This window comes from Colletotrichum destructivum, chromosome 2 (genome assembly GCF_034447905.1).
Source record: "Colletotrichum destructivum chromosome 2, complete sequence".
Taxonomy (NCBI): Eukaryota; Fungi; Ascomycota; class Sordariomycetes; order Glomerellales; family Glomerellaceae; genus Colletotrichum; species Colletotrichum destructivum.
The window spans coordinates 3,536,665-3,564,555 of NC_085897.1; the positions used below are offsets into that span (position 1 = coordinate 3,536,665).

The 27,891-nt window shown below is 54.5% G+C and overlaps 8 protein-coding genes across 8 annotated transcripts; 3 read left to right on the top strand and 5 right to left on the bottom strand.

Moving 5' to 3' along the window:
* Positions 1-1,906: 1,906 nt before the first annotated feature.
* CDEST_03284 (Putative superoxide dismutase-like, copper/zinc binding domain superfamily) lies at positions 1,907-3,305 on the bottom strand. The gene is made up of 3 exons (XM_062919443.1): positions 3,020-3,305; positions 2,758-2,956; positions 1,907-2,701 (listed from the first exon to the last, which is right to left on the bottom strand). The coding sequence occupies exons 1-3, from the start codon at positions 3,089-3,091 to the stop codon at positions 2,238-2,240; spliced, it is 735 nt and encodes a 244-aa protein (XP_062775494.1). The 5' UTR covers positions 3,092-3,305; the 3' UTR covers positions 1,907-2,237.
* A 1,858-nt stretch (positions 3,306-5,163) lies between these two features.
* CDEST_03285 (uncharacterized protein) lies at positions 5,164-5,692 on the bottom strand (the record flags this gene model as incomplete). Its single annotated transcript, XM_062919444.1, has 2 exons — positions 5,164-5,466; positions 5,684-5,692. The coding sequence occupies 2 exons, from the start codon at positions 5,690-5,692 to the stop codon at positions 5,164-5,166; spliced, it is 312 nt and encodes a 103-aa protein (XP_062775495.1).
* Positions 5,693-7,853: 2,161 nt separating this feature from the next.
* CDEST_03286 (uncharacterized protein) lies at positions 7,854-8,907 on the top strand. The gene is made up of 3 exons (XM_062919445.1): positions 7,854-8,042; positions 8,113-8,263; positions 8,341-8,907. Exons 1-3 carry the CDS (start codon positions 8,005-8,007, stop codon positions 8,413-8,415), a joined length of 264 nt encoding a protein of 87 aa, XP_062775496.1. The 5' UTR covers positions 7,854-8,004; the 3' UTR covers positions 8,416-8,907.
* A 996-nt stretch (positions 8,908-9,903) lies between these two features.
* Positions 9,904-11,457, bottom strand: CDEST_03287 (uncharacterized protein). Its single transcript, XM_062919446.1, has 4 exons — positions 11,246-11,457; positions 10,686-11,182; positions 10,553-10,630; positions 9,904-10,494 (listed from the first exon to the last, which is right to left on the bottom strand). The coding sequence occupies exons 1-4, from the start codon at positions 11,423-11,425 to the stop codon at positions 9,945-9,947; spliced, it is 1,305 nt and encodes a 434-aa protein (XP_062775497.1). The 5' UTR covers positions 11,426-11,457; the 3' UTR covers positions 9,904-9,944.
* Positions 11,458-15,340: 3,883 nt separating this feature from the next.
* Positions 15,341-16,604, top strand: CDEST_03288 (Putative short-chain dehydrogenase/reductase SDR, NAD(P)-binding domain superfamily). Its single transcript, XM_062919447.1, has 3 exons — positions 15,341-15,490; positions 15,560-15,995; positions 16,043-16,604. Exons 1-3 carry the CDS (start codon positions 15,463-15,465, stop codon positions 16,470-16,472), a joined length of 894 nt encoding a protein of 297 aa, XP_062775498.1. The 5' UTR covers positions 15,341-15,462; the 3' UTR covers positions 16,473-16,604.
* Positions 16,605-17,820: 1,216 nt separating this feature from the next.
* Positions 17,821-20,166, top strand: CDEST_03289 (Putative NTF2-like domain superfamily protein). The gene is made up of 2 exons (XM_062919448.1): positions 17,821-18,434; positions 18,503-20,166. The coding sequence occupies exons 1-2, from the start codon at positions 18,132-18,134 to the stop codon at positions 19,928-19,930; spliced, it is 1,731 nt and encodes a 576-aa protein (XP_062775499.1). The 5' UTR covers positions 17,821-18,131; the 3' UTR covers positions 19,931-20,166.
* A 1-nt stretch (position 20,167) lies between these two features.
* On the bottom strand, positions 20,168-23,617 carry CDEST_03290 (uncharacterized protein). The gene is made up of 3 exons (XM_062919449.1): positions 22,160-23,617; positions 21,862-22,071; positions 20,168-21,789 (listed from the first exon to the last, which is right to left on the bottom strand). The coding sequence occupies exons 1-3, from the start codon at positions 22,738-22,740 to the stop codon at positions 20,727-20,729; spliced, it is 1,854 nt and encodes a 617-aa protein (XP_062775500.1). The 5' UTR covers positions 22,741-23,617; the 3' UTR covers positions 20,168-20,726.
* A 1,133-nt stretch (positions 23,618-24,750) lies between these two features.
* Positions 24,751-27,632, bottom strand: CDEST_03291 (Putative glycoside hydrolase family 47, six-hairpin glycosidase-like superfamily). Its single transcript, XM_062919450.1, has 3 exons — positions 26,649-27,632; positions 25,238-26,577; positions 24,751-25,182 (listed from the first exon to the last, which is right to left on the bottom strand). The coding sequence occupies exons 1-3, from the start codon at positions 27,238-27,240 to the stop codon at positions 25,000-25,002; spliced, it is 2,115 nt and encodes a 704-aa protein (XP_062775501.1). The 5' UTR covers positions 27,241-27,632; the 3' UTR covers positions 24,751-24,999.
* Positions 27,633-27,891: the final 259 nt, after the last annotated feature.

The window sequence follows — 27,891 nt, forward strand, 5'->3', positions numbered from 1 at the left end:
GGCAGCAAACAACTGACTTACGGCCAATGGAAATCCGAGGGGAACCGATTCAGCCGGAGTTATATATCTGCAAGGGGACGACGATCGACGAAAGTTAATAGAGGGCCCAGGCGCCCGTCGCCGTGACTGATGTGACTGAACTCCCACCTTTCCCCCCACCGAGTCAGAGACGCCAGATAAGTTTATCGGAAAGTGCGGGCGGGGCATTCTCGGGAACCTTTTTCCAAATGGGATTCCGAAAACGAAATGCCTGAAGCAGCGCCAAAACTTCACTCGCACTTGGTCGATGGCCGGCGGCGGCCTTCCCCCAACGGCTGATCAGGTCACGAGCGGTCGAGCAAGACCTCGCGCGCATGACAGCCTTGACCACTCATTCCCCCAAGCGCGTCTGTCCACCCGCGGTCTGGACCAGAAGCTCTTGAGAGTACTCCCCGCTGTCTCTGCGCAGGTAAGGGTGTATTTGGAAGTGCGGGCGGCGGCAGCGTCCGAACGGAGCCGACCACCGTGCGGGGCTGGGTCGAGGAGGAGGGCACACGGAGCAACTGGTGGTTCCAAACGTCCGGCCGTGTTTGGAACACATGAACTCTCGCACACTGGTTGAGAAGACAGAAAAACACACACACACACACACAAGTCGGAAACCGTAAAATGCGACACCCCTTGACGAAATTCCGTATCAGCAAACAGGCGGCATAAGGTCCTTATGGCTGTTTGGATCTTTGAACGCGAGGCTGTCCCGCTCACCGGCACCGTTGCACCGGAGCGGACCCGAGTGATCGATCACTGCAAGCGGCCCCACAGTGCCGGTGCCGGTGCCGGGACGCTGGGGGGAAGGGGGGGAAAGCACCGCTTGTCCAGCGGCAGCTCATGAAACATGCCAGCAGAGCAGCCTGAGCACCATGGTCTGTACACAGCAACTGACACACGCGATGACCGGGCGCACGAACCATCGATCCCATCTTACGAACTCTAAGTGTGGGACTCTTCCACCGACCAACTGTTGCACTAGAACTGTTGCACTAGTACGTATCGAAACTACAGTCAACTGGATTTGGTCCGAACCGAGCCCGATGGAGATGTTCCACGTAGGAAGAGGGAAACGTCGGGCGTTAGCCCAACGTGATGTCACACCAACGAAGAGGCCACAACAGCCGGAAACCTTCAGTCAAACAAACCCCCCTCCACCTCCTCACTCCCTCCAACCCCATCCCAAACTATGAACTGACAACGAACGTAACCCACCACCCACATTCCCCCATCAGAAGGAAAGAAAGCGATCCGCGGGACTCGCCTCCCCTTGCCGATGTATTACCCATCGACGCGTTTCACTTCCCTCCGAACCACCTCGGGGTCATTTACTCGCCCGACAACAGGCCCCGTCCCTGCCGGGGTTGATCCCATGCTAACTCGGCCGACGGAATTGATATCGACCACGTACGTCAGGCGCGAGAAAGCTTCGAGACCCCCATCGCGACATTCCCGTTAGCAGGCAGACGCCCGCTCTGTTTTGCCGGTGGTGATCACTCATACTGCCGGTGGTGATCACTCATGCTACCGTATCCCAAAAGATCATGGTGTTTTTTGCGCTGTCGACATTTTGACTTTTAATGCTGATGCAGAATGTCGGTCAATAGAGGTGCAGAGGATACCAAGCTGTTAGCTTGACATGCCCCTTCTCCCGCCGTGTTCCCCTCCATCGAACCGTCCCTCATTCGTCAGCCATGCCCCCCTCACCCCGTCCATCCGTGTCTGTGCTCACACTCGTTCACTAACTTAGCTGTTGGCTCGAACCTTTAGCCAAGCCCGCATGCACTTGAATTTCCTCATCAGGTTACGTCCCTTGCTCGTGGATGGGCCGAGTCAGTGTCAATGTGTCTGCCGGTGACGGTTGACGGGGCTTGTAAGTGTCAAGACTTTTTTGTTTTGTTTTTGGAGGTGGGGTTTCTTGGACTGCCCTCCATCGTCCTGGTATCATCTAGTGCTCCTGCCAAAGGGTAACTATGTACAACTTCGCTGGCGGTGGCGGTCTGCCATACTCCTCATGCGATGAAACATGCCCATTAATACCTAGAGAGAAAAACTTCCCCCTTGTTCCATCTAGTACTCATAAAGCCAATCCCGTATTGTCTAATTGAAGACTCCCAAAATAACGCCAGTTCTCATCAGTTTGCAGCAAGTCGGATGCTTCGTTCATCTTGTTTGTTGGTGACAGATGCAGTCGAAAAGTGACATACTGCTCATAGCGCGAACACGACGGCGGCGAAGCCCGCAAGAATCAATGACATTGAAACGCCACTGGCGGAGGCGGCACCGGGGAAGGGGATGGTGCTGGGCCGAGAAGTGCCGACGGGGATCGAGCCGGTGGCAGTGACCGATGTGTAGTTGTCGTGGGAGTCGGGCTTTGTGACGAGCTTGAAGTTGGCACAGCTGATGCGGGTCTTGTTGGCGAAGTGGAAGACGAAGCTGCGGTTGCCGAAGAAGGAACCGGGACCCTCAACGATGGAGAGGTAGGGGTCGACATAGGTCTTCTCGTAGTCCCCGGACACGGCGCCATGCTTGCCGCTTAAGTCGCCAACCTGACACGTCTCAGGCTTCGAAGCATTGCAGGGTGTGGCCTCGCCGCGGATGAAGGGATCGTGATGAGCGAGGGTCTTGGTGCAGTTTCCATCGGCAGGAACAGGATCGACGTGAAGGTGGTAGGCTGGGCCGGGTTAGAGGGACTTTTCGAGCACATGGTTGTTCCGAGTAGAGACTTACTGAATGGGCCGCCCTCCTTAGGCAGATTGGAGAACCGGACCTTGAATTCTACACCTTTCCCGTCGGGAGCCGTGACGGCGACGATGGAACCCTCGACATTACCGTCCAGCGATCCGGCCTTGAAAAAGGGCTTCTCGGGCAAGACAGCCTCGTACACGATACCAGCCGGGTTGTTGACAACAGAGGCATCACCAAGCTCCTAATGACGAGAAAATTTTAGTCACGGGGAGTCGCGATTACGCAAGGGGCGATGACAACATACGCCTGTGGATTGAGCAACCGCACGGCCAACTGCCGCAGCAGCAATGACGGAGACAATAGAAGAGGCCTTCATTGTGTAAATGATGTGATGCCCTCGTGTGGTAAGAGACAGGTAAGAGGTGAGTGGAATGAAGCGAGGCGTTGATCGAGTGCGACTCTAGGAAGCGAAAATGAAAGTGAAGATCCGAGGGGGTGGAAGGTTCTTAAAGAACAGAGACCATTGGGATGGATGCCCAGACCAAGCGATGATCCAAATGTGTTAACGAACGAAGGTTGAGGACGAAAGGCTAATGGAGATCTGCAAAGGGCTGGACAGTGTTGGGTTACGATCCTGACTTATATGGCCCCCCCCCACACACACAAACAAACACACAAACAAACACACAAACACTGGGTGCGATGAGGATGGGGCCAACCAAAGAGCTGTAAGGATAGCCCAACCATCTTGGCAAATACAATACGGAGATGTGTGTGCAACAAGGGCAGGGCGAGCATACCCAGGCCACGCTAAGTCTGGTTCATCAAAGAAAGGAACGAGAGTCAGGAGGAGGAGAAGCCGCAACATCGGATGGGTTGATCCATCATGTACAACTAATACTATGTGCAGAGGACGGGCGGCACCCAGCCTTTGGCGCATATAGTCATGTAGTCATGTAGCCATATGTAACCATTGGAAATAATGTTTCTCGTTTCCCACTTCTCTCGCAAGGTACGTATCTGTATTAAGCGTTTGCTGTCCAGGGGAGGACCTTGTGTGGCCCCCCTGTGCATTAGGAGAAGAGATGATTGGGGGTGGTGGTGGTGGTGGAGGATGCAAGAAGGAGCAGGGGTCATTAGGATGTCAAAGAGGCGGGGAGAGGAGTAGTTCACAGGGCGGCAGAAGAGACCTTTGGCCCTCGGATGAGTCGCAACAGGGCGAAGAAGGTTCACATCAATGACACAACCGGACCTTTGGCTCAATAGCCGACGCACACTTGTAGGTACCTTCCTACGGATACTCTGGCGACAGATACAACCCATGAATATCAGTGGGGGCAGGGGCCAAATCAACCTCTGGATTTTTGTTCCGCTGGCCCCAAGTGGAAGGTGCCTACCTAAACTAGGTATACCGTATCCGTACAACCCCCCCCCCTCCCCGATCTGAGGAAAGGAAGGAAGGGGGCCGATCTGTCAGCCCAGTCCAGCCGGCGGCCACGGTAACCATGGGGGGCTGGAGGAGAGTCGAGCTTGCACGCGCCAGGAGCGAAGGGGGCCAGGGAATCCGTTGGCTACCACTGCCACTGGGGATGCATGTCGGTCGGTACCTTGCTCTTAGTATTAGTACACTGCATTGCATATGGCGGCCAGAAAGAAATAAACGGCTGGTTAAGCCTGGCCTTGTCTTCCCTTTGTTTGCCTGCACTGCGCCACCCGAGAAGCCTTGCCCGCCGTCTTTCCCCTGCCAACCAGAAATGGACTGTAGACCTAGAAGAAACATGCCAACGGCAACCACGGGCTCGGAGTCTTTCTGAAGGGACGGAAAGATAGTCTCAAATAGATGCGTGTTCCACCTCAACACGAAAGACTGACAGAGTAGGCCAAGCAATATATGTGCGTATGACCATACGTCGCTGTTTTCTGTACTGTGTAGGCCAAACAAATTGAGCCGGCACAACGGCAAAGTGTGCCATGCCATCCAACGCATACATCGTACGTGCCACACTGGTTCAGCCCGGGATGCAAAGTGTGCGTGATCCCTGAGCCAGGCATCGATGTGTTTAGACGCCGCGCCCACATTGGCGTGAGACGGGCCATGTGGCGGAAGGCGATGATGGTGTGGTGATGGATGTGTTGATGTTCAAAGGATTGGAATGGGTAAGTCAGGATTAGGCCGGAGGATGAAGTGGGAGACGCGAGGTGAAGGGGGGGGGGGGGGGGGGGGGGCTCGCGGCATGCCGCTGTGGACCGGGGGGACGACATTATTACATGCTTGATTACACCGGGCACAACAACGAACGGAGGCCGCTGCAACGAGATCCGAGAACGCTTGACGACACTCCAAAATCTCAACTGCCCCAGCATGGTGACATAGGTCAAAGGTGCAGATACTCTCGCAACTGTGCAGCTGCATCCAAGCGCGCTGTCTCTTCCACTCGGACATGTCTGTCACCCGTTTCCCCCCTTGTATATTCCATCCGGCGTCCTCTTGACGCGTTTTGAATGAAAACGCCCTCTGCAAGGTCCCGTATTCATCCGTCTGCCGACAGGCCAAGAGGTCGTCCCGGAATACACATGACCGCCGCCCATCCTTTTGATGTATGTCGAGTCGGTCCGCGGGAGAGGAATCGCAGTTGCACATACTCTGTACTGCACACCAGATGCACTTGCAGCTAGGATCTGGTTGGTGAATGCAAACCAATCGCTATCTGCTTTTCCGTTCCGGGAGCCCTCGGTGGCTAACCCCCTTGACTGTTTGTTTCAGTATTTAAAATCCCTTACAGAAGATTCGATTTATCTGACGGAAGGGGGGGAGCTAGATACTTTGCTGCTGCGTCAATGTGGATATGGTGATGAGCTTGGTTGGACAACCCGGTGCAACGTCTAGCCCAGACTGGATGCGAGTCTCAAACGATGTATTGGCCAAGTGCTTCCAGGACTGCGAATGCACCTGATTGAGAAAACAAACCTTCCCCATCCTCTTGTTGATGCGGAGGTGGCGCGCAAACGCATGTCCAATCCCGCATCCAGTCGTCATCGTTGTCCTCTTCCCCTCATGGGTTCGTTCCATCTGCCCATGACGGGGGGCTCGCAGGGCGGCATACACAAAGCATGCCTTGATACATGCATGTCCAAACCAAGACGCGTAGGGTCCGGATCGCGCGAGGGTGACGCTGGGGACACCTCCTTCGCCGCTTCATTTGCAATATTGTGCCACCCTGCTAACTCGCTTCCAAAAATTCTCATGTTGCAGGCTGAGATTATCAACGGCTCATCGTGTTCCCCGACCACAGCCGATTAATTACCCGCTGTGTTTGGCTGACAAGGTTCAAGCGTCGTTCCGCTAGCGCTGATAAGCTGGGATACTTCGGCGCCTGTACCTTGCAGATCATTGCGATTTCTCGAGTCTCGGGGTTGATTGACTTTTCGCTCACCCCGATGACTCCGGCCATCATTTTCCTAGATGTGTAAGTTGTGAGACTCGTTCTCGCTTCACCTCCCCCAAGGTCAATCTGTGTAAGGTTGCTTCACTGCAGTCTACAAATTCCGCCACACGGGCCAATGTCCCGGACGCCCGGATTGGCCTGGCACAGTCGTCTCCATCGGTCATATCAAGCCTTGGTCATTGGTTCGAGGAGGGTGAGAGAGCCCGCCTGTTGACGGTGGTGTTACAAGCCCGCGGGCGTAGTTGGCGAAAGAGCATGCTCGTTGGACGGGACAATATCAACATGAGGCTACAATTCGGCTTGTTTTGGCAAATTGTCCAATTTCCGTGCAACCAGACGTTCCTTCGTCCTATGCTGTCAGACTGGCAGCCTGTCCACGGCACCCTTTCAATATGCAGCACTGACGGCTATCGTCCGGTTCAAGAATCGGCACAGAGGTGCTGTTCTCATCAGAACGTTGGCCTGCCGACATGATGACCAATGTTCAACGTCTTGTGAATTCATCTCGCACCTCAGCATTTGTTTCCGACTCGAGAAGGTTCGTGCTACTATCAGCGGTTTCACCATGAAAGTTCCTTCATTTGGGGAGAAGGACCATCCGCCTGGGTCAAAGATGATGTTTCAGCACTACATAGTGCCGCCCAAGCGATGAACACATCGACGGCCCTGCCCTATGCACTTACCAGGCCCATCCAGGCTGAATCACCCATTGGCAGACGCCGTGTCCAGCGTGCCAGCTCCCCATCAGGCGAACTGTCCACACTCCACACCGCCAGGTGTCAGTGTCAATCTCGAATGGCCTTCTCTTGGCATTTAATGTACCGCGCTCAAGCTTCTTCCTCGCTGACGGTCTGTTTTCTTTGGTACTTGTTGCCGTCGGATATTGGCAGAGCCTCGATCGAATGACACTACACTGAATGTTGGGGTCAGGTGGGTGATAGCACGTCCAGCCCAGACAGATCTCGGCCTTGACTCTAGTGTGTTGGACTGGACCTCGCGTTCTTCGTCGACTGCGCCGATTCTTCCGGCGTCCCGTCCGTATCGAAGCATACTGGGGACAAATACCTGCCCATAATGTGTACGTTCGTGTTGCTCGAGGCCATGTAAGATGAACGTGTTTCAGATTCCAGACTTTCACAGGCTCAGCCAGGCGAAAGGGTTGCTAACTTTCCGAATTGCAAAGTCCACATGGATTATGTATGCCGGAATACCATTGGGCTGGGCCCAATTAACAAATCAAATCAAATCAAATCAAAAGAGAAGATAAAAAGGCTGTGGTAGCTGCCAAAGCGAATATGCCAATGGCGCTCCAGATACACCGGTTTCCCACAAGCCGGCAGCCTCTGCACTCTCACGCTGCAAGGCGCATCTGCAGTAAACGTGTTAGCGAGTTTGCGGGGACGGTCCGATGCACCTCAGACTCGGAAGGGTTCGCACCCGTTTAGTTCTCTCAATCGGAGAAGTAGGCCTGAATGCAAGCGGATGTTAGTTAACAAACTTTAAACTGTATTGGTGCAGATGCAAGTTTGACGGTGCCCGCGGAATGGACGTGCTCGGAGCTTTCCCCGCCATCGGATGAATGATATGCCCCTCTGTCAATATGTGGCTGAAGCTTGTGGCTAACGCTCTCAAAGTCTGAAGCCTGGCCTTTCAGGCACGATAATTGGACGTCACCGAACTACCTAGTGTGGAGCTCGGCGATGATAGCAACGCGAGCCGCCTCATCATCGCGAACGTACTCCACGAAGACAGCCTACCCATCACGACGCAGCGAACTCACATCCCCTCCTCAACGCACATACTACCGGGAGGGCAGATAGAGCCTTCGTCACAGCCCGCCACAATGAAGCCCGTTGTAAGTGCCATGCAAGCATGGCAATGGTACGTTGCTCCCGGACAACCAACCCCCTCGCCGATGCCTCGATACTAACTGCTTTGTCTGTGTACATAGCACTGTCATCTCCGTCTTCGGCATTGTAATCTTGGGAGTTCTCGGAATTCTGTTCAGCCAGAATCACCCCGAGCTCGTTGGCGGTGATGAGGACCCGAAAGATGGCAGCGCCGTCGCAGGTACCATCTTCATCTCTGTGCTGATCTACATCGTACGTCCACACGCCCCCCTTGCGCATGTGGGCATGGTGAATCTTTGAGAGGAAATTCGGTTAACCGTGCAACACAGGGCTTCTTCGTTTTCTGCGGTCTGCAAGGCCTACTTCACATTCGCGAGAACCGACGAGGCGCGATCGCATTGTAACGATATAACAGAAGGGAGGAGGAATGCATGGCATCAAAAGACATCACGGTTCTCTGGCGTTCGGCATCATGTTGTTTTTTTCCGCGGGTCAACTCGAGTCCACATTTGACTGAGACGGTCTTCCGCGTCTGACAGGGGTAGCATTATCCAGGAGAAGCCGGCCGAGACTGCACTTGGGGCAGGGCATGCCGCAATATCGAGTGACAGCATTGGCTTCGATGTACGAAAGACTTGTTTTAGAGGCTTGCGAGGAGTTGAGTACATAATAAGCAGGCACAAATTCTTGAGGACGGGGTGCACACAGCAAGAGCAGCCGACATCATCATGCCGCAGACGGTGAGACCAATGACATCCTGGGCATTTTCGTCATAGGCTTGAGCCGTGGACCGAATGCTCGCGCAGGAGACTGTCCAGCCCTAGGCCTCTTCGCCTAGCTGCAATATATCAACCTCCAACATCCCAAGTAGTGCCACAATGGCAAAACGATCTCTTGCGGGCTTCAAGGGAGAACATCGCATCCAAAGCCGTCCACCTCGCCTCGCTCAGCCTGCACATTAGCCCCACGCCGTATGGATAAACAACAGCTGTCGGTTATCGAAGTCCATCTCCGCGGGCTAGTTGGTCATCGGTAAAATTGTCCTGTATTTTCTCCAGGTACTTGTCGAAGCGCCTCGAGGCCACAACGACTTACTGCAGGTGCTTGTACGACACGTTTTCGTCAAGGAAGCTCGCGGGCTGCCGAGTGGTCGTGTTGGCGTCCCAGATCTGCCTCCTACGTATCTCTTGCTCGGTCAGGTCTCCCAAATGAAGTGAAATATCATCAATGTCGATCCCTCTTCGGCTCTTTAGACTTTGTTTTCTCTGTCCGAGTGTATTAGGATTGCCGCCTTCCAAGTTAATATGTCCAATGTCTCGAATCAGCCGTCTGATCGGTAATGGTACTGGAACAAGAATGGTGATATGATCAGATTCCTCGAGCTCTGGCCTGGAAGCTATTCAACAAAGTTTGCTAGCACGCAACTCACGCCTCTGATCGACCGTCCAAAAGTTTCTGCCAGGTAGGTCGAGTTCTCGCCCACGATAACTTGTGTAACACGAGCCAAGTCGCAGATTCAAGAGATTGCTAAGTACTCTGGAATTGTTGAGCTCGCCCCTCTGCTCCATTGCTTCGAGGCCCATTTTGGTAGAGACGGGAGCATCTTTGCTATTTCTTCTCTCATTTCGAAGCAAGAAGGGCATAAACACAAACACTGGGATTTGATAGTCTGGTACTCGACCTTTCGCACTAAAACCTTTCATCATCGCGGGCACGAAACCCCACATAGTTTGGTAAAGCTTCTACTTGAAAACCTCAAGTACTGGGTCACTCATCATCAGCACGCAAACTCTTTACATTTCGTGGGCAGTACAAGTCACATCACCCCCTCCCATTTGAACACTGTTCCGCTGACCCATGTCATTACACTCGAAACTTGAAGCACCACGTCCAAGAATTTGCACATATATATTCATTTGACGGAAAGAAAATACTAAGCAACCCTACTCCTGCGATTAGGCACATCTTCCGGCTCTTGTTTTCTCTCCTCTTTTTCACCAACCGAGCACTCAGTTGGCGAAAGAGGATGGGCAATAACGTGCGACATGATATCGATACTCGTGCGGACGTTGATAACGTTGGGCCTTTTGTGTGAAACCTGCGTCTCTTGGACGTGATTCCTCTGCCCGAGGTCCGAAGACGGCCTCGAGCCTTCGTAACCATCATCCTCGTCTCCCCCCTCGTAACGCATCTTGTTCAGCTCAATATCTGAGCCCGTGCCAGACAGAGCCTGCTCGGTGTCGTCGTACGTCCTCCCCGTGGAGTCAGACATCTCTGACTTCATCCCTCTGGTGTTTGGGGCGGACGGTCCCTTCTTTCCCTGGGGGCCACTCGTGTTGACCCAACCGGGACCCGACGGGCCGGATTGCTTGCCTTTGCTGCCCCATCCGAATCCCCAGTTATGGAAGAGCGGTCGCAAGCTGGTCACCGAAGCAGCGATGATCCCGAGGGCAGGCTCCAGGACACTCCAAGTGGCAACCTCACTGTAGGACGCCATGGTTAGCACAAGCCCACACACTCATTTGTCATAAGGGAGCTTACATTGTCTCATAGAGGAAATCTGCCGAAATTGCGAGGCGCTTGACGTATGGTATGCGGACAATGAGAGCAACGCCGGCGCTGTGAGAACGTTAGAAGAATTCAAGACGCGAATTGTGAGACGTGATAGACTTACATCATACCCATGCTCAGGAGAACAGCAACCAATGCTTTGGTTCTTCGGTTAAGGTTGACGTTCCACAAGAGGGCGATTGGTAGCAATCCCATACACCAGTCCGACAGGGCCGAGATGACGCTGTGGGCGATGGTCGCATCCGGAACAATGTTGAGATTGATGCACGACCCCGGGTCCCCGTACAGTTGTCTCCAGAAGTAGGACGGGGGCATGCATTGGAACGTCATGATGCAGAAGAAGGCGATGGAGATCATCCAGACAATGATAAGGTTGGCATAGATGATCCACCGGTGGATCTTGTTGAGGGCGAGTCGGAGCAACAAAAGACAAATCGAAGTGCGGATCGCCAATGTGATTGGAGAATAAAGGACTTCGCAGATATACCAAGCTCTCAGAGACACGGCCGCCTGCTCAACGGTGAGCTCCGTGATGTGCTTCCCGGTGGCGCCTTGGGTGACACCGTGCAGAGCAACGCCTGCGTAGACCGTGTAAGCAACCTATGTAGAATAGAGTCAGTTTGGGAGTCGAGACGTCAGAAAGGCAGAGCGGTCTCAACTAACCATCGCACCGAAAATGAGCCAGTCGTCCACGGCCACACTCTTGACGATGAACACTTTGACGTACGCTCTCGCCATGACAAAGAGTCCAGCGGCGAGGAGGAAGGCCAGCTGAACGGCGAAAAGCATCATGCCCCGGGATTGGATGTCATCACGACCTCGCGTGTGTAGTGCGTTATCCATATTGCAAACTAACGACGAAGATACTCAGCAGGACCACGGAGCGTACTATCCATATGGCCTCATGACGGCGGATGTTATGATCTTATAAAACATCAAGTTACGTAGATTTGGGATTCCATGCCGCGCCACCCATATGTTGAGAAAAGGAATATCCTCGAGTGGGGGTGCAGAGAAAGGAAAAAGCAAATGCACTCAGAGTCCGGCTTCTCCACGTGTAAGCGAAGCCTCGAAATGTAGCTTTCTGTCGCAACGCACCTTTTCATGAACAAGACACCCATGTCAGATCGAGGTCTCAACTCACAGGCATGGGTAATCAGAGGCCTTCTTCTAGAGCGAGGTCCCAGTCTAGCAAGCCGGTCAGCAGACAAAATTATTATGCTGGCAGTCCGTATTTTCATCAGAAGCATCTTGTTCGCAGGACAAATACGTCTACAAGAATGGTCTAGAAACAAAGCTGCTGGCCTTGTCAGTTTACTGCATTTTAAGAGAAGGCTAGGGGATAGGTAGACGTGTCCCACCCAAAGTTTCGTTGGCGATTACAACGTGTGTACTAGAGCCACTCTAGGAAACTGCATGTACGCATGGGAGAAGTCTGCTGGTCAAGAAGTATTTGGCAAGTGTTCGATAAGGGTGACCCTCAAGCCCCTGTTGTTCTGAGTGGTTCATCTGCAAACTAGGTGTGGTTTAGGCATGCAAACCCACAGTTGCGGAAAAGCAATTCCCGCGACGTCAAGCGCACAGGACTGGGGTTGCTATCTAGGTCCAGACGAACAGGAATTCCTTCCGTGGGGCCGACAATGTCGACACATGCAGATGAGTGCTTAACCGGGGAATATGACAGATGATCAGCCGTATTAAAAATCGAGGGGTGTTGGGTTCGTGCTCCATTGAACAACTTTTGATCACTTTTGTCACCTCGAGATATGCTTTAATTTACCTCAAGGACAGTCTGAGGTCTCGGATACAATACGTCCTTGTCTAAAGACCTGGCGAGACTACAGTCGGTAGCATGGCAAGTTTGCCCAGCCATGAGATTGAGGCGGTGACCTGGCACATGTTTCGCACTTGAGACCCTACTTCCTACTTGAAAGAGGATCCTGCTGTTCAACGCTCCGGGCCACAACCTTGCACCTGTTGGCGAGGAATGAGAAAAGTCTTGCTGGATGTGAGAATCAAGGCCAAGACTGTCTTATCCATTACAGAGCCCACATATATCTGGTGGCGGGAGGCCCGTGGCACTCGAACGATACAGAGATTCGCCAGCATGTACGCCTTGGATATTTGGCTTACATTGAGAAAAGAAAGCAACGGCCTCACGACGAGCCGCATCGTAGACTGGCTGACGCAGAGCCTTACCGCTCAGTTCTCGTTTGTGACAGGAGCCGTAACATCTGCTTGTGGGAGACACGATCTCCGATGGAGGCATACGCAGTTCCCATCGACGTGGCCAGAGAGCGGCTATTACTTGTCGCAGTTCTGCTGCACATCTCGTCCCATGAGATCAGTCCAAGAGAACCGTCGTGGTGTAATTCGACCGGAACCTACCCTACTGGAAATTGCAAATTGCACTTGAAGATCTTTTCCTAGCGAGAGCGATTGCCTCTGATAGCGCCGACAGATTTTAACACATCGTGTGGCTGCAGGAACGTACAGCAGGCTAGCATGGAAGCCAGAATGATGTACAATGGATACAATGAGTGGATGGTCGTAGAAACTGATACTGTCTCAGTTACACTGGCTGTAGGGGAAGCGACTTGCTAGTTCGGACGTTCCCACGACGGGACCAAAGTTCGTCGAGCCACGATGACGAGTCAATCAACTACCAACATTGCAATGTGCATCCGTCCACGGGCCAAGTGGACGCAACGGGGAAGCAGGCCCAGACGGGGCGGCCGATGCAGTTTGACTGACCGGAGGCGTCAGCTGCAGGGCAGCGAGCGTGTAGTATTGGATTGTGACCGTGGCATGATGGGGATACGTTAGAAAGACCATCGGCGGGCTTGAGAAGGTCAAATCGTCAAGGGTTTGGGGAAAAGAAAGTTGAAGTTGGAGAAAAACGGAGGAGGCCTAACGAAGAAGCGTTAGTTGCCAAGGTATCACAGGCTCCGGGGGGAGGTGCCGGTGCGAGGAGTTGTGGTTGGGCTCGCCAATCGAGGAAGCTCCGGCGGCATGGTATGAGCTCCACGCTACCCAATGAGCCGGGGAACGGTTGCGGTGGCCCCGCTGGAGGCAGATTCCAACAGTCACAGGTACATTTACGTGCCATGCCGGCTGGACAAATGCCGCTGTGTCATTCCGGCACGAGACTTGTTTGCTTGTCACTATCAAGGCAGGACAAGTTTCATCTAAAAGAGCTGAAGAAGCATCCTTTTGCGTCCTCTTAGGCGCACTGGATTGGACGTGGACGGGGCAGCTTTCGTATCATGTCCACGGCAAGACGCACAGGGCAGAGCCAAGCTAAACTATCAGATCGAACACTCCCCCACTACAGGTATCTGTACTCGTCTGACATCTCAGAAAGCGAACAATGCATGCGCTCTTGCTCCCCTCGCCCGGCGCTAACATGGACTTATCGAACGACAGGTGCAGCTACTTGCAGTGGTACTCAGCTCTTCCTTTCTTTTCGAGCTTTGAGCTCCAAAAATGATCGATTTGATGACAGGATCGCGATAATCGCGCTGTTGGATGGGGAGTCGCTAAGATTCGCTCAAGAAAAGTGATTAATCACTTGTGAGCACTTTTGTGGTCCATATTCCTTCCCTCTGCCACTTTCTTAACAGCGTTTGCAGTGTTGTCAATGGTGCGCCATTGACGACAATCGTCTTTTCTTTTCTTTTCTGTGCTTGATTGGTTTCTCAACGCCGTTTTGCGGAAGGGGCTTGCCAGCCACCCGACAACACAAGGAGCACAGCATTCATGTCTCACCCTAGCTTGTTGCAGAGTCGCTTCAACGGTCTGTAGTGTCTAAGAAACAGAAAACAAGACCGGACAATTGAGACATCCACATTAGTACAGTCTTTTGTCCAGTGGCAAAGGCGTTCGTTCTCGAAAATGTTCTAGGTAGCCGGCAAAAGCCGTGATCTAACATTCGACGCTGTTCTCATGCGTCATTCATTTATAGAGACAAGTTTCCTGGGTTCCGAGGTTGGCCGACGGAGGAAAAAGACAAAAAGGAAGGAGTGGTTAGATTATGACGCTACCTGCATCATGCGTAAGCATCGGCTCGCTCCTGAGGTCCAGGCGCGGGCGAGGATGACAAGATAGATGGAGCCAGGGGCGGTATAGGGAAAAAGTATTGTCAGGGTTTTGTTTCGACGTTGCAACACATCCGGTCTCGCAGAATCCCGCCGTGACGCCATTCCATATCGGCGCCGGATGCGGGGTTCGGCCTCCAACGGCCGGTGATGGAGCGGGGTCCGACTTCCGCGGTAGCACAGACCACTGAGCCGAGACCGCCGGACATTTTGCCGAAATCGCATGCGAATGCCACTGCCTGGACTGCTGTCGAAGCGACTCGGCTTGCTTTCCAACCGAGTAATCTTCCTCAAGCTTGGAATCCGCAGACGTCTACAGAGTGGAGGCGGCGGGCAATGATGACCGATGCAGCACGAATTGCACCAAAACTGACCACCCTCGTGCGGCCGGGCGGTTAGGTCCGGTCAGTCAGGTGCAAATGGACCGAAGTAGGGAGTGCGACCAGAAAACTGATAGCTGCATGGCTTCTGTATGGCTCCTATTTCTGGAAATTGACCGATTGTTTGCGCGTCCATGACGGAGAGAGGAAGCAGTGACTGAGCCCAGACCGTGCAATGTTTTTTTTTACAGTTGCGGTCACAATGACGTCGTTGATGAGGTAGGTGGATAGGTAACCTGCCTACCTACCTGCGTCCTCCCTTCTCTCACTCTGCCTGACGACATACACTGGTAGAAGCTTCCTTTCCGACCTTCACCCTTCATTTAAACCCTCTCTCACAAAGTAAACCCCGACATTTGGGCTATTAGCCACTCATCGCGATCAATCACCCAAAATAAGAAAAATGACTGACAAAGGACAATTCGAGCAGGGTAAGATTATTTCCCTCGCCTTTTCATTGACTAAACTAATACGATATCGTTCTAACTTCGACGTCGCAGGCTACAAGGTGCCCGTAACGGACCAAGACTTCCCTGGCAAGGAGGGAAAGCTACCGGTCACCCCTCTGTTCGACCGTGTCCCGACTGCTGATGGCGGCTCCAAGCTGTACCAGGCCGCAGGAAAGCTTGAAGGACTGAAAGCTGTCATCACCGGTGGTGATTCCGGAATCGGTCGCGCTACGGCAATTCTGTTCGCTATGGAGGGTTCTGACTCTTTGATCGCATACCTCCCCGACGAAGAGGAGGACGCCCAGGAGACCAAGAAGCGTGTCGAAGAGTATGGTCGCAAGTGCTATCTTGTCGCGACCGACATCACTGATCGCGCCAATTGCCAAAAGATTGTCGACGTTGCTCTAGAGAAACTTGGTGGTATCGACATTCTGTTCAATAACGCAGCCTACCAGATGATGGTAGAGGATATCAAAGACTTGTCGGAGTATGTGAACCAGTTCTAACGTCTTTTCGTCACTAACACCATGTCAGGGACCAGTGGATCCACACCTTCAACACCAACATCCACCCCATCTTCTATTTGTCCAAGTACGCTCTGCCTCACATGAAGAAGGGCGCAACGATCATCAACAACGCGAGCATCAACGCATACATCGGCCGTCCGGATCTTCTGGACTACACGTCCACCAAGGGCGCCATCATCTCATTCACCCGAGGGTTGAGTAACCAATGGTGCGACAAGGGCATTCGTGTGAATGCAGTTGCTCCAGGTCCAGTCTGGACACCGTTGATTCCCGCGACAATGAACGAGGAGGCCCAGAAGCAGTTCACGAGCCCGATCGGTCGTCCATCGCAGCCCTCCGAGATTGCGACCTGTGTCGTGTTTCTCGCTTCTACCGACAGCGCAAGCATTACAGGACAGACTATCCACTGCAACGGAGGTGTTATTGTCAACGGCTAAGCTCATTGTCTGTAATTTATAGCGGTTGAATGTATGTAACAGTAGTAATTAGCCGGTACGACCAGGTCGATGATGTATGATAAACTAAAACCATGTTAGCTTCAAATATGTTTGGCTTGACATCTGCTTAACATAGGCACATTGAGGCCCAATCCCATTTCCCCTTGAATGTACGAAACATTTCGGCACCCTTGAACTGAGAAACCATCTCTAGGGTTATTTGTCTGACGGACACCTGATTGAGTGACTGTCAGATCATCGACAATTCAGACCGTCTTGTCTGAGTGGTCGGTCATCATAATATGGGTCCGAGAGTATCACCAAGCAGGAGACGCAGGCGGTAACGCTAACCATAAGTGGTACCGCTGCATTGATGAAACAGGGGGCAGGGATAAATCAACACCAACCACAAGCAGCCGACGACCTACCAGAGAGGGGCAGAGGAGAAGGCGCTCAATGTTTTGCATGAACTACACTTCTAGTTCGTGGTTCTGTTGCATATGCGCCGATACTGGAGCACATTTACACCGAGATGGCAAGTTGACCGTACTGAATGATTGGGGGGTGGGGGCATTTCCTACCAAGACATACCAACGCCACACTTTTTCATGTTTTCATTGTTGACACGAGGTCTTTTGTCTGGTGAGAGGAGAGCGTTGCTTGGCGGGGTGCGCTACCCCAGCTGCCGATGTGCGAGTGACATTGTCAAACAATATCTGAAGGTTCAATCTGCTGATTCAATGTATCGCAATCGACGGAGCACCTCTTACTACTACTGATCGACGAACATTAAAATGGATTCTATACTACTGTATGCAAGTCGAGCTACGTATGCTGGGCGGGTTGGCGGAACTCTCCGTGACGTTGTTCGCACCGACAGGCCTGGACAACCTTGATGCCACTGGGTCGATGCATAGAAGACAGCGGGACACAACACACTAGAAGCAAAGATACTCCATTGCAGAGTCGCAGAAAGGGGGTGGGCCGCTGCTAAGGAACAACAGCAAATGTCGCATTGGGTTGAATCAACAGTTCGTCCTCTGTTAGACTGTTCCGCCGGGGAATACCTACTGGTTGGTACCTGACCCTTTGTCTAGGATCTGGTACCTGGAGAAGGGAGCGGCCAATGGCAAGCCACGGTCGAGACCGGGGGTAGGCTCGGCCCCCAGAGCACAGTGTAGCCTATACTTTTCAACTTCTCATTGTGATGCTTTGTCGCTATGGGGCACCTTTGCGATGCAAGTACTCGCTACCTTCCAGCCCGGCCTTGAGGGTCAGAAGCCGCCCCTACTCCAAAATCCAACGTGTCGCGCTTTCCCCTTCCATACTGCTCCCTGTCGCAGGCCCCATCCCTTCATTTTCACTCTCCCCCTTCCAGAACGACTCGTCTGGTTTGCTTTGTTTTGGGCTGAGCCACCCACACGTTCTCCATCCATCTGTTGTTTTTCTTCTTCTTCCTCTTCTTTTCTGCATCTAACAACTCTCGCCTGTTTGTCCATGTCTCTCTGCCGCCCTTCGGCCTGCTGAGCTTTCTTCTGTAACAGCTTCCTTCGAGCCGTGCACTTTCAGCAGCTGCCACGACTCCACCAACATCCAAATAAACAAACGGCCCTTTACGCATCGCATCTTGTCGCATCCCGGGACCCCCCTTTGGCTACGATGGCCGCCACGTACAAGCAGTTCCTCGCTGCTCCTAACTCGTCGCTGCTCGCGCCGAATGCGACCCTCTACTACATCACCACGACCACCACTTACAGTGGCCCGACTGAGATCATCAAGCACCTCAACACCTTACGCAACCAGGTCAAGAAGAAGAAGGAGGACATCTTGGACGTTGTCGAGGGCCGTGATGCAATTGCTGCCGATGTAGATACCTCTCTGGAGTTCGTCACAAGTGGAGGCGCCTACCTGCCTGGCCTTGATGATAACTTCTTGGCTGACCGAACCGTCCACCTTCCTATCGTTCGTACCGCCACCCCTCGTCCGGAACGCATGTAACGTGACCGAGCTAACGCCTCTGGCCTCGACAGATGCACGTTGTGAACTTCGATAGCGACGGCAGGATTTCACAGATCAGGCAGACCTGGGACCAGGGCGCCCTCCTGAAGCAGTGCGACATCATTGGGAAGTCGGGCCGCAACTGGCCCATTCGGGACAGCATCGAGCAAATCAAGCTCATCACCAAGGGCCTGAAAGCCAGTGGCAAGGTTGAGACGGCCCCTGACACCAACGACCTGATTAACCGGTCCCGAGGCAGCTCAACCAACGCTCTCCGCGACCCTCATGCCTCTCTCTCCTTGTTCGCGCCCAGAGAGCAACAGGCCGAAGAAAGCCCCCGGGCGGTCGTGTCACCTTATGCAGGTACTCGGCCGCATCAACGGTCTTTCACAGACATCTTGGGCAATGCCGAGCCGGAAGAGCCCGGCTCTCCTAGCGCGGGCCGTGAGCGTGATGACTCGCCCAGCAAGACCGTCGCTCCCAAGAGCGGTGCCGGGAAAAACTTTCAGCCCAGTCGCCTGTTCGACGCCGACGAGCATGCCGACGTGCCCGACAGCCCTGAGCAATACAGGTCGCCCGAGAAGTTCTATCGACCGAATCCCAAAAAGTACCAGCACTTCGACTTCGCCGACGGCTCGGACCCGCAAGACACTCCCAAACCTGCCGAGGGCCGTCCCAAGCCCAGCAAGCACGATAGCAACTGGTCGTTTGACGATTTTGTGACGCCGCAGAAGATTAAGCCCGGCAAGACGCAGCGCGCCCAGGATGTTCGACACTGGGACACCGACATCAACAACTCGGCCATCAAGGCGACCCCTGTTACGCATGTAGCTCAAGTTAAGGGTCGTCGTGACGCCGAAGCACACTTCGACTTCGAAGACGACGGCCCGGATGCCACACCCCGACCGGCAGGGCGGCCCAGGGGAGCCGGCCACAATACTGGCCTTCATCTGTATGATAACAACCTGTACAGTGAAGACGGCAAGCCCCTTCCTGCCGACTCGGACCGCGCCTTGGGCAACATCACAAACCTGAACCACCGTCAGAAGGACTTCAATCCCCATTTTGCCATGACGGACGACTCGCCGAACCAGACTGGCCAGAAGGGACGGCCTGCGGTCAGCGACTCTCGCAAGAAAGCCGTCACCCAGATGAACTCCAACTGGGACTCCTTCGACCAGTCACTCGCATCGCAGAAGGAGAACAGACCTGAGGCGCAGAAGGGCCCCGGCAGTGGTATTCACATTGCTGGAGACGGCATGGGCTCCAAGAAGACGAGAGACGACAAGGATGCCGAATCCAAAGGTATCCACATTGCTGGTGATGGTATGGGCGGCAAGAAGGGTGCCAATCGCAACTGGCTCTACGGCGATGTCGACGAGCCCGAGGAGCCTGCCAGAGCTATCCCGCCCAAGGGCTCGGGCATGACGGCGGCCCAGAAGAGCTTCTGGGATTTTTAAAATCGATTGCCGCCGGCGCGCGTTCGTGGTACTTGATACCTTGACAGCGCCAGGCTTTTTCTTGATTGTTTTGCTACGACTGGATGTACGAATCACAGGGAGTGTTTTATTGCCACCAGGTTTTCCCCGTTCTTCCCATCCGCAAGTTCACTCACTCTGTGTGGCACCCATGCCGACTTCGGGAAGTCGATTTCTGGCTGGGAATGCTGGATGTGAGAATGCTATCTCATCCCCACAGAGGATACGGATAGAGAGCCGTTGGATTATGGGCGGCGGAGGGGGAATAAGGAGGAAAGCAGATAGGTTTCACCATTCTTGTATTGTGTAACAAGCCCATGATATCCAACAGACCACATTGTTATTTAGTCGGCTCGGCCATTGTTGTTGGTGCGTTGAAAACATGCGTAAAACATCACCCTCTGATGCTACTGGCCACCCACGTCTAGTCCATGGACATTCTGTGACAGGCCATGGTTCTATGTTCGTTATGACAGTCCCTCCTCTTTCTCGAGGAATGATTATTCTCTGCTTGGTTGGTGACATACCCTACATGCGATAAATAGAAACAACCCGCCCAAAATTCCAACAGATATAACCCCTTTTCAAAAAGTAGTTCCATTTGGTGTCCAGGCGCCACGCTAAACATCCATCGCTTTATCTCGTATCCTTCCACCCCACGGGAGAAGGAATCATGCTTGTACAGCCTCCCCTTTGTCAACGGTTTTGGCAAAAAAAATGAAATTAAAATAAATAAATAAACACATAAGTAGCAAGTCTCCTGTTCATGTCTCTTCCTTTAACACAGAAACTTGTACACGCGCTTCCACCTCGGCCACGACCGCCGCTCTTCCTGCTCCTGCGCGACGAGGATGCCGAGGTTGAAGTCCCGACGACCTATGTCGACGTCCATGTCTGCGATACGGATGAAGACAGTGCGGAAGTAGAGCTTGTGGACGATGTACATGATGACGACGATGGGGAACGCGGCGTAACGCAGGAAGAAGTTGCGCGCAACGGCCTCGGGCGTCCACTTCTCGTAGCCGACGGGGAAGGCGCCGACCCAGAACTGGGCGACGAGCACGAGGACGTTCATAATGAGGCCGCACCACGAGCCGAGAACGCCGACCTGGGAGCGGAAGGCGAGCTCGTGCAGGCCGTGGCCCTTGCGGGCCCATGCGCGTCGGAAGCGGATGTGGCAAAGGCAGATGGAGGACCAGGTGAAGATGGACGAGAGGCCTGAGATGGCGAGGAGCCAGTCGAGGACCTGGTCCTGCTTCTTGAGGTCGGCGAGGTAAGAGATGAGGCCGACGACGGAGGCGACGCCGATGGCGGTCAAGGGCCGGCCCTTGCGATCGACGTAGGAGAGGAAGCGCGGGGCCTGGTGCTGGTCGGCGAGGGCGGCGAGGGTACGGGAGGAGCCGAAGACGGCCGAGTTGCCGACGGAGAGGACGGCGATGAGGATGACGGCGTTCATGACGGAGGGTAGGACGTCGATGCGGGCGTTTTCGATGGCGATGACAAAGGGGGAGGCGGCGGCGTCGGCGGAGGAGGAGGCGCCCAGCAGGCGGGGCTCGTTATAGGGGACCAGCAGGCCGATGAGGGTGAGGGCGACGACGTAGAAGAGGGTGATGCGCCAGAAGACCTGCTTAATGGCGGTCGGCAGCGACTTGCGCGGGTTGGCCGTCTCGGCGGCCGCAAGGCCGACCAGCTCGGTGCCGGCGAAGGCGAAGGCAGCGGTGACGAAGACGCTGCAGAGGCCCTTGAAGCCGTTGTGAAAGGCACCGGGGTTTTGCCAGTACTGGCCGCCGATGTAGCCCGAGTCCGGGGTTCCTCCGCAGTTGAGCACTATTCCCAGCAGGCTTCGGGGTGTTAGGCAACACGTGAAGGTGAGGAGTCGAGAGAGGATGGCTGGAGACAAGGACAACACTCACATGAAGCCAATTACGGCGATGATTTTGATGATGGAGAACAGAAACTCGGCTTCGCCATATCCCTTGACGCCAAAGAGGTTGATGGCGATGATGCCGACGAGGAAGATCGTGACGAAGTAGGCCTTGGTGATATGCTTGTCCCAATACGTTATTGTTATGGAGGCGGCGATGATTTCGAGTGGAAGAACAATCAACCACTGCAAAGCGTAGCTGCGTCACATGTCATTAGCCCCCCCGTCTCTCCCTCCCCAAAATGGCAACGCGACGACGACAGAGACAGCGGGCGGGTAACACTCACTTCCATCCCATGGCGAACCCCCACGAGGGATCCAGAAACCGCGTGGAGTAGGCGGAGAAGGAACCAGCCACAGGGAACGCAACAGCCAGCTCCCCGAGGGCTTGACAGGTGCAATACAGCATGGCGCCCACGAGAGTGAAGGCGATCAGCAGCGACGCCGGCCCGCCGACCTCGAGCGCTTGCCCGGAGGCGACGAACAGCCCCGTGCCGATGGAGCCGCCGATGGCGATCATCTGTAGATGTCTGCCCTTGAGCTTCCTGCTCAGCAGCGTATTGGACGTCTGCAGGTTCGCAAGGCGGATGTCGTAGTAGTGCACGCCGTTGAAGACGCGCTCGTGGCCCGGGTCCAGGTCCATGGACGAGTTGCTCCTTGACCCGCCCCGGTGTTGGCGTTGGTGCATGTCGTCCGTCAGCTGGCCCGGGTCGCGCTTGAAGCTCTCGAAGACGCGGGCGAAGACGCCCGGCGCAGGGCTCGGGTCGTAGACGGGTTCGCGGCGCATGCTGTAGCTGCTCCCGAGCGTGAGGGAGTCTTCCTTGATCTTGATGGCGCTGAGTTCCACGTCTTCGTTGTACGGCGCCATCCCGTGTCGCGGTCCCGGGAGGCGAGAGAGGGAGAAGGAGGAGCGTGTGGTTTCTTCACCGCTGATCGCGCGCGCGGGGGTGGATCTTTAAACTTGTTTTCTTTCTTCTTCTCTTCTATTGGGAAGACGCAGGCGCAGGTTTTGGATTTGCCGTCGATTGGGTAGGGGTTCACGTCGATCGGTTCGAGAGACGGGAAGAGTGGAAGTCGTTTCGCTCTCCCGTTAGGTCGAGATGTCACTTTTTAGGTGTCGGTCAGCTCCGCGAAGGACCGCATGCCTATCGGTCAAGGGTGTGTGTCGTTCGGGGGCGATGAATCAGTCTACAATGGGCTCGAGGATCGGTGTCGGGGTCGTCGACTTTGGCGAAGGATCGTGTCGTCTCTCGACCGGTGGTCTATGAGAGGTGTTTTACGGTAACGCGTGGATTCGGGCCGTCCGACTGGGAAGAAAGACGTTGCGGCGAATGGTTCTCCTTCTCAGCGAAAAGGGTTGGTGACTCGCCGTGGAGGGAGAGGCTTATCATGCTGGACCCCCGACCTGACCAGACCAGACCAGGCCCAGACCAGCAGCTTGGTCAGTCTGCCCGCATTGGCGTGTTCGAAAGGTGACGGGATGGGATTGGGCGTGGTGTGCTCTATCTTTGCGACAAGGATGCCCCGACTGGCAACACCACTTCCAATCCCTTGAAGCGTCAGGCTGGCGACCAGACGAACGAGTCCTAGGCCGGGCTGGGCATGGCCATGGACGAATGAGCGGCGGTGGAGGCCGGCCATGGTTCAGTCACATTCACTGTAACTGTCACACAGTCCACTCTCCGATTGTGCTCCCCCCAAAAAGAGGTGAATCCAATTCGATGCGGGCATGTGCTTATCCGGGGTGCTTGAATGGAGACGGCAGGCATAGCATGGCCTGGGTGATCCTTCAGTTCGCGGGAGAATGGGGGTCAAACTCCACCCTAGGAGGTAGGTACCTTGCTTGGGAGGGGCATTAAATCCATCTTGTGCGAAAACGCTCCATTATGTCTCTCTTTCTCTCTCTGTCTCTCTGTCTCTCTGTCTCTCATTATCGCGGCAACATCTCAGCACAATGAGGACCCGGAGGCCTGAGCAACCCAGCGGCATGGGAAACACGTCGAATTGACTTTGGTGCTCTACTATCCGTGCTCGTCCCAAATGCAATGATACTCAGTTCCCGTTTGCTGGTCTGGGCGCCGAGACTGCAACACGCCATCTCACTCGTCTCCTCGCTTTTTCTCTTACCCAACTGTTTGTTGTGTATTGAGCAGTGGTCGTAATCGTTCCTGTAAAGTTGTGCAATCCTTACTATAGAGAGACTCGGTATCGAGGCCTGACACAGAGTTTGTGTGCCGATCGATCACCCGAAGTCCGTGTGTAGCCGGTCAGCCCAGCCCAAAGTGCCTCCACTCGACAAACCTATTTACTACTGTCTGTGGCAGGAAGGCACTTCCTGGGCCTTCAAACGCACTTTTGGTGCCCGACCTAAATTATTGATTGTCCTTCTCTCCTCGACTGTGCATCTACAATTCACATCACAGGGAGAACCGAGACGGAGAGCGTGTGCGCGGGTCACTACACAACAGCCGACACGCAGACGCGATTGCGGAAGCTACTGCAGTTGCGGCCGCCTGCGACCTTGACGACATGGTCCGGGATAGAAGACTTGTTTGCTGGTTTCAATGGTCGATTCCGGATTTCAGGACGAGAAACAGTTACACTTCTTTACCCGGGAATTAAGACCCAATAGTTTTAGATTTCGAGGAATGCCGACCTGAGAAAGGAACCGCGTCCACGTCGACTCCTCGCAGATCAGCCCAAGCCCTTTGGTTTTCAGGTTGCTGCTGCATTATTTCTGGAAATAGTGCCCATACTCGGGAGAATGACCAAGCAGTTGTTGACCATACGTGAGCGTGAAGGTGTGTACTAATCCGGGTTCGGGCAATATTATGCCACTAATTGACTTTTGGTACGTCTCACAGAAACAATCAGGTTTGGGGACTATTCTCCTCCAGAGCGTGCCAGCGGACCGCACGGATACGGGATGCCAAACTGCCAGAAGAAGGCCAGTGAATCGATACTCGATTACTGCATTTGCTTTTGTAGATGTAATTTCTTCTCCACAAAAAACGCCAGACCGCGCCATTTGGAATAGGATGGCTTCAAAGACACAGGCATGCTACTATATAAAACAAACCACCCTCCCCGACCTTCATCACAGGGAGTGCCGCCGTCAATGATATCATCATGCTTGCTCGACAACAATCTTTCCGTTGGCGTCTCGCGGTTTCCGCTTCCAGCCAGTGTTGAACAACTTGCCCATGTCGAAACGGGGAAGCGGGTGGGCCTCGGTGTTGAAGACGACCTTGTCCATGGGCAGCAAGTCGTTGGGCGAGAACAGAAGGTAGAAGTACTTGAGAGTCTCGGCCTAGAAATCACGCATTAGTCGCGAATACTTAGCGGCGACGTCGATCTCAACTTACCATCCAGAAGCTCTCGAGGTTGTCACGCACGACGGGAGGGATTGTGTTAGCGTTGCTCAAGCTTGTGAAACCACCACCGTCCTCGACTGCGGTGTAGTTGACAAACGATTTGAACATCTCCCATCCCCACTCTCTGTACATCGGATCGCCGGTGATTCTCCACATGTAGAACAGGCTCTCGATGGACTCGGGCCGCTGCAAGTTATGGACGTCGTTAGAGTGGACCTCGAAATCCTGCCGCCACTTGGCCTGAGGGTCGGGGTCAAAGTCCTTGGGCGGGTGGTGCGAGGCTGAGGCAGGCGCCGGGGGCTTGTCGATGTTGAAGTATGTGATCTCCCCAGCAAGTCCGGTCGCCATCCACTTATACATGCCCCAGCATGTCTGCATGAGCTCGCGCGCCAGCCTCATGTCCTCATCCTTTTTCTTGTTCCATGTCGGAAGCCGTCTGGCCTCTGCCTCCGGGATGCCACCTGTAGCTCCCAGCGCAATTGTCCCGGGCATGAAGCATACGAGATGGTCCATCTTGGGGGACAGCTCGCCGTTCAACCCGGAGGGCCGCTCCCCGAGAACAGTGAACCCGGAGGGCTTGCTGTAAGTGATCAGGTGTTTGCGCACGCCGTCGAGGGCATCTTCCCACATCTCTTCGTAGATGGGCTCTTGCTTGTTCGTCTGTAGGTACTGCTTGATCAGGTACTCATAGTACGAGTCACCGCGGGAGCCGAGGCGAATGTTGTCGCCCCTGAACTCTCCCGTCGTGGCGTAGATGTAGATGGGCACGAGGCCGTCCTGGGCACCGTTGTTGTCGACAACCTCCATGACCCTCTCGACCTTGTCCCAAAACTCCTTTTCGCCGGTGAGCTTGGCCAGATACTTGAACTCGAGCTGCAGAGTGGTCGTCTCGGCGGTCGAAGAAGCGCCCCCGTCGGCATGGGAGACTATCCCCTTGTACTGAGCCAGGTTGACGCTCGCGTAGGGAACTCCAGAAGGCGAATCGAAAGCGCTGAGCAGGCGATCGGCTAGGTCCTTTGCCTTCTCCAAGTACAGGTCCTCGCCGGCCGCGCCGGGGTCGTCGTCCTTTATCGCGGCCAGCTCGGGGAACTCGGTCGACAGGTAGTGGGCGGAGAGGAGACCGCCGAGCATTCTGATGGTGGTCTCGAAAGTGTTGACATCCTGGTCCTGGTCCCACGTCAAGTCTTTGGCAAGCCATTCTCTCGCGTGGTCCAGGCGTGTTGTCAGATTCATCAGCATCATGGTATCGAGGGAATCAATGATGATCCAGCCAAGACCCTTAGGTGCCATCTGTCGACCGGTCTTCGCAATGGGGTGGTACTCGTCATAGCCTGTTCGCAGACGTGCTTGTTAGCTTGGCAACTTGGTGATAAAGCGGCGACGCGGCGAGGTTCAACATTACCCCATGCGTAACGTTCATAGGCGTCCCAGCTGAGCTCGAAGGCCTCCACGACTCTCTCTCGCCTCTTGAGCCAGTCCACCTTCTTGCCCGTAGGCTCGGAAGCGCCGAGCCAGCCCCTCCATGTCGAAGCCGACTCTCGAGCCTTTGAGCCTTCGGAGAAGAAGCCGAAGAACCATAGGCCCGAGAAGAGGAGCAGCAGGGTGACGAGGATGGAACGCTTCTTCCGCCACAGAGGACGAAACCTCCGGCTCGCGTGGTGGGCATAGGGCTTGTCTTTGTACATAGGGAGCTGGCCCCTGGTGCCGAGCAGGTCTTCGACTCGTCCCTGCACGCCTTGAAAGATGCCGGAGTTTCCTCCACGGCCGGACCGGCTGTTCGCGGCAGAGGCGCCCCAGTAGCGATCTTCGAGAACTCGTTGCGGGTTGCTAAATGAAGGGACATTCTTGGGCACATTGAAAGCCATGTCGTTCAGGGCAGTGGCTCCAGCCTCAACTGCTTTTTCTTTTATGTTTTGGGCAGCGCGGGAAGCCGTCACCTTGAAAACGTTGAAGGCTGTGTTCCGGTGTAGGTTGAATGGGTCGCGAACATTCATATTACGCCTTCAGCATTGTCGCAATGTGGGTACCGACGGTTTCGAGCAAACGATGACGGGACGAACAGGTCGCAAAAAGGCCAAAAAGCAACAAAAAAAACCCCCGTCTGCGGAAGGGGGGGGCCGAGTTGCTGATTTCCGCCCCCAACTAGGTACGAGGCAACAAGAATAACGGCTGTTGCAACGATTGGATTACCTACTGAGAGGGAGAGAGGAAGGTAAGGAAAAAAGAGAGAGGGACAGCAACGGAGACTGAGACAACAAACAGCACACGCGAATCTCGATGATGTGGACTTTCGGTGCCGCGGAGGCGTCAAGCTGGCCCGTGGATCAGCCACTACACCACTTACCCGCCAACCCGCTGCCTTTCCTTGACGCGCCCACTAATTATCGGGCTGTTCGGAGCAGTGGGAGGAAAGACCGGCACGCTGTATGGGCTTGGCACTAGCTGGCGATGGAACAGGCCAACCCCCCTCTGGAAGTGGACGCTGAGAAGCGAAAAGGCCACCTTTAAGCCTTGAAGGAAGAAGGTGGGGGGGGGGGGGGGGGGGGGGGGGGGGGGGGGGGGGGGGGGGGCAAACCAACCTCATTAGTCGCGGCAGGAGATGTGGATGTGAACCCCGGAAAGCACGTTGCTACGGGTCGCGGCCG

Excerpts from the sequence above, each read along its gene's own strand:
- CDEST_03284 (XM_062919443.1), bottom strand. The coding sequence starts at position 3,091 with ATGAAGGCCTCTTCTATTGTCTCCGTCATTGCTGCTGCGGCAGTTGGC. Across the intron at positions 2,957-3,019 it reads CGGTTGCTCAATCCACAGGC|GAGCTTGGTGATGCCTCTGT; the intron begins GTATGTTGTCAT and ends TCTCGTCATTAG. Across the intron at positions 2,702-2,757 it reads TAAGGAGGGCGGCCCATTCA|CCTACCACCTTCACGTCGAT; the intron begins GTAAGTCTCTAC and ends AACCCGGCCCAG.
- CDEST_03286 (XM_062919445.1), top strand. The coding sequence starts at position 8,005 with ATGAAGCCCGTTGTAAGTGCCATGCAAGCATGGCAATG. Across the intron at positions 8,043-8,112 it reads GCCATGCAAGCATGGCAATG|CACTGTCATCTCCGTCTTCG; the intron begins GTACGTTGCTCC and ends CTGTGTACATAG. Across the intron at positions 8,264-8,340 it reads TCTCTGTGCTGATCTACATC|GGCTTCTTCGTTTTCTGCGG; the intron begins GTACGTCCACAC and ends CGTGCAACACAG.
- CDEST_03287 (XM_062919446.1), bottom strand. The coding sequence starts at position 11,425 with ATGGATAACGCACTACACACGCGAGGTCGTGATGACATCCAATCCCGG. Across the intron at positions 11,183-11,245 it reads GGCTCATTTTCGGTGCGATG|GTTGCTTACACGGTCTACGC; the intron begins GTTAGTTGAGAC and ends TATTCTACATAG. Across the intron at positions 10,631-10,685 it reads CTCCTGAGCATGGGTATGAT|CGCCGGCGTTGCTCTCATTG; the intron begins GTAAGTCTATCA and ends ACGTTCTCACAG.
- CDEST_03288 (XM_062919447.1), top strand. The coding sequence starts at position 15,463 with ATGACTGACAAAGGACAATTCGAGCAGG. Across the intron at positions 15,491-15,559 it reads CAAAGGACAATTCGAGCAGG|GCTACAAGGTGCCCGTAACG; the intron begins GTAAGATTATTT and ends TCGACGTCGCAG. Across the intron at positions 15,996-16,042 it reads GATATCAAAGACTTGTCGGA|GGACCAGTGGATCCACACCT; the intron begins GTATGTGAACCA and ends ACACCATGTCAG.
- CDEST_03289 (XM_062919448.1), top strand. The coding sequence starts at position 18,132 with ATGGCCGCCACGTACAAGCAGTTCCTCGCTGCTCCTAACTCGTCGCTG. Across the intron at positions 18,435-18,502 it reads GAACCGTCCACCTTCCTATC|ATGCACGTTGTGAACTTCGA; the intron begins GTTCGTACCGCC and ends TGGCCTCGACAG.
- CDEST_03290 (XM_062919449.1), bottom strand. The coding sequence starts at position 22,740 with ATGGCGCCGTACAACGAAGACGTGGAACTCAGCGCCATCAAGATCAAG. Across the intron at positions 22,072-22,159 it reads GGGTTCGCCATGGGATGGAA|CTACGCTTTGCAGTGGTTGA; the intron begins GTGAGTGTTACC and ends CATGTGACGCAG. Across the intron at positions 21,790-21,861 it reads ATCGCCGTAATTGGCTTCAT|CCTGCTGGGAATAGTGCTCA; the intron begins GTGAGTGTTGTC and ends AACACCCCGAAG.
- CDEST_03291 (XM_062919450.1), bottom strand. The coding sequence starts at position 27,240 with ATGAATGTTCGCGACCCATTCAACCTACACCGGAACACAGCCTTCAAC. Across the intron at positions 26,578-26,648 it reads CTATGAACGTTACGCATGGG|GCTATGACGAGTACCACCCC; the intron begins GTAATGTTGAAC and ends GTCTGCGAACAG. Across the intron at positions 25,183-25,237 it reads ACCTCGAGAGCTTCTGGATG|GCCGAGACTCTCAAGTACTT; the intron begins GTAAGTTGAGAT and ends CGTGATTTCTAG.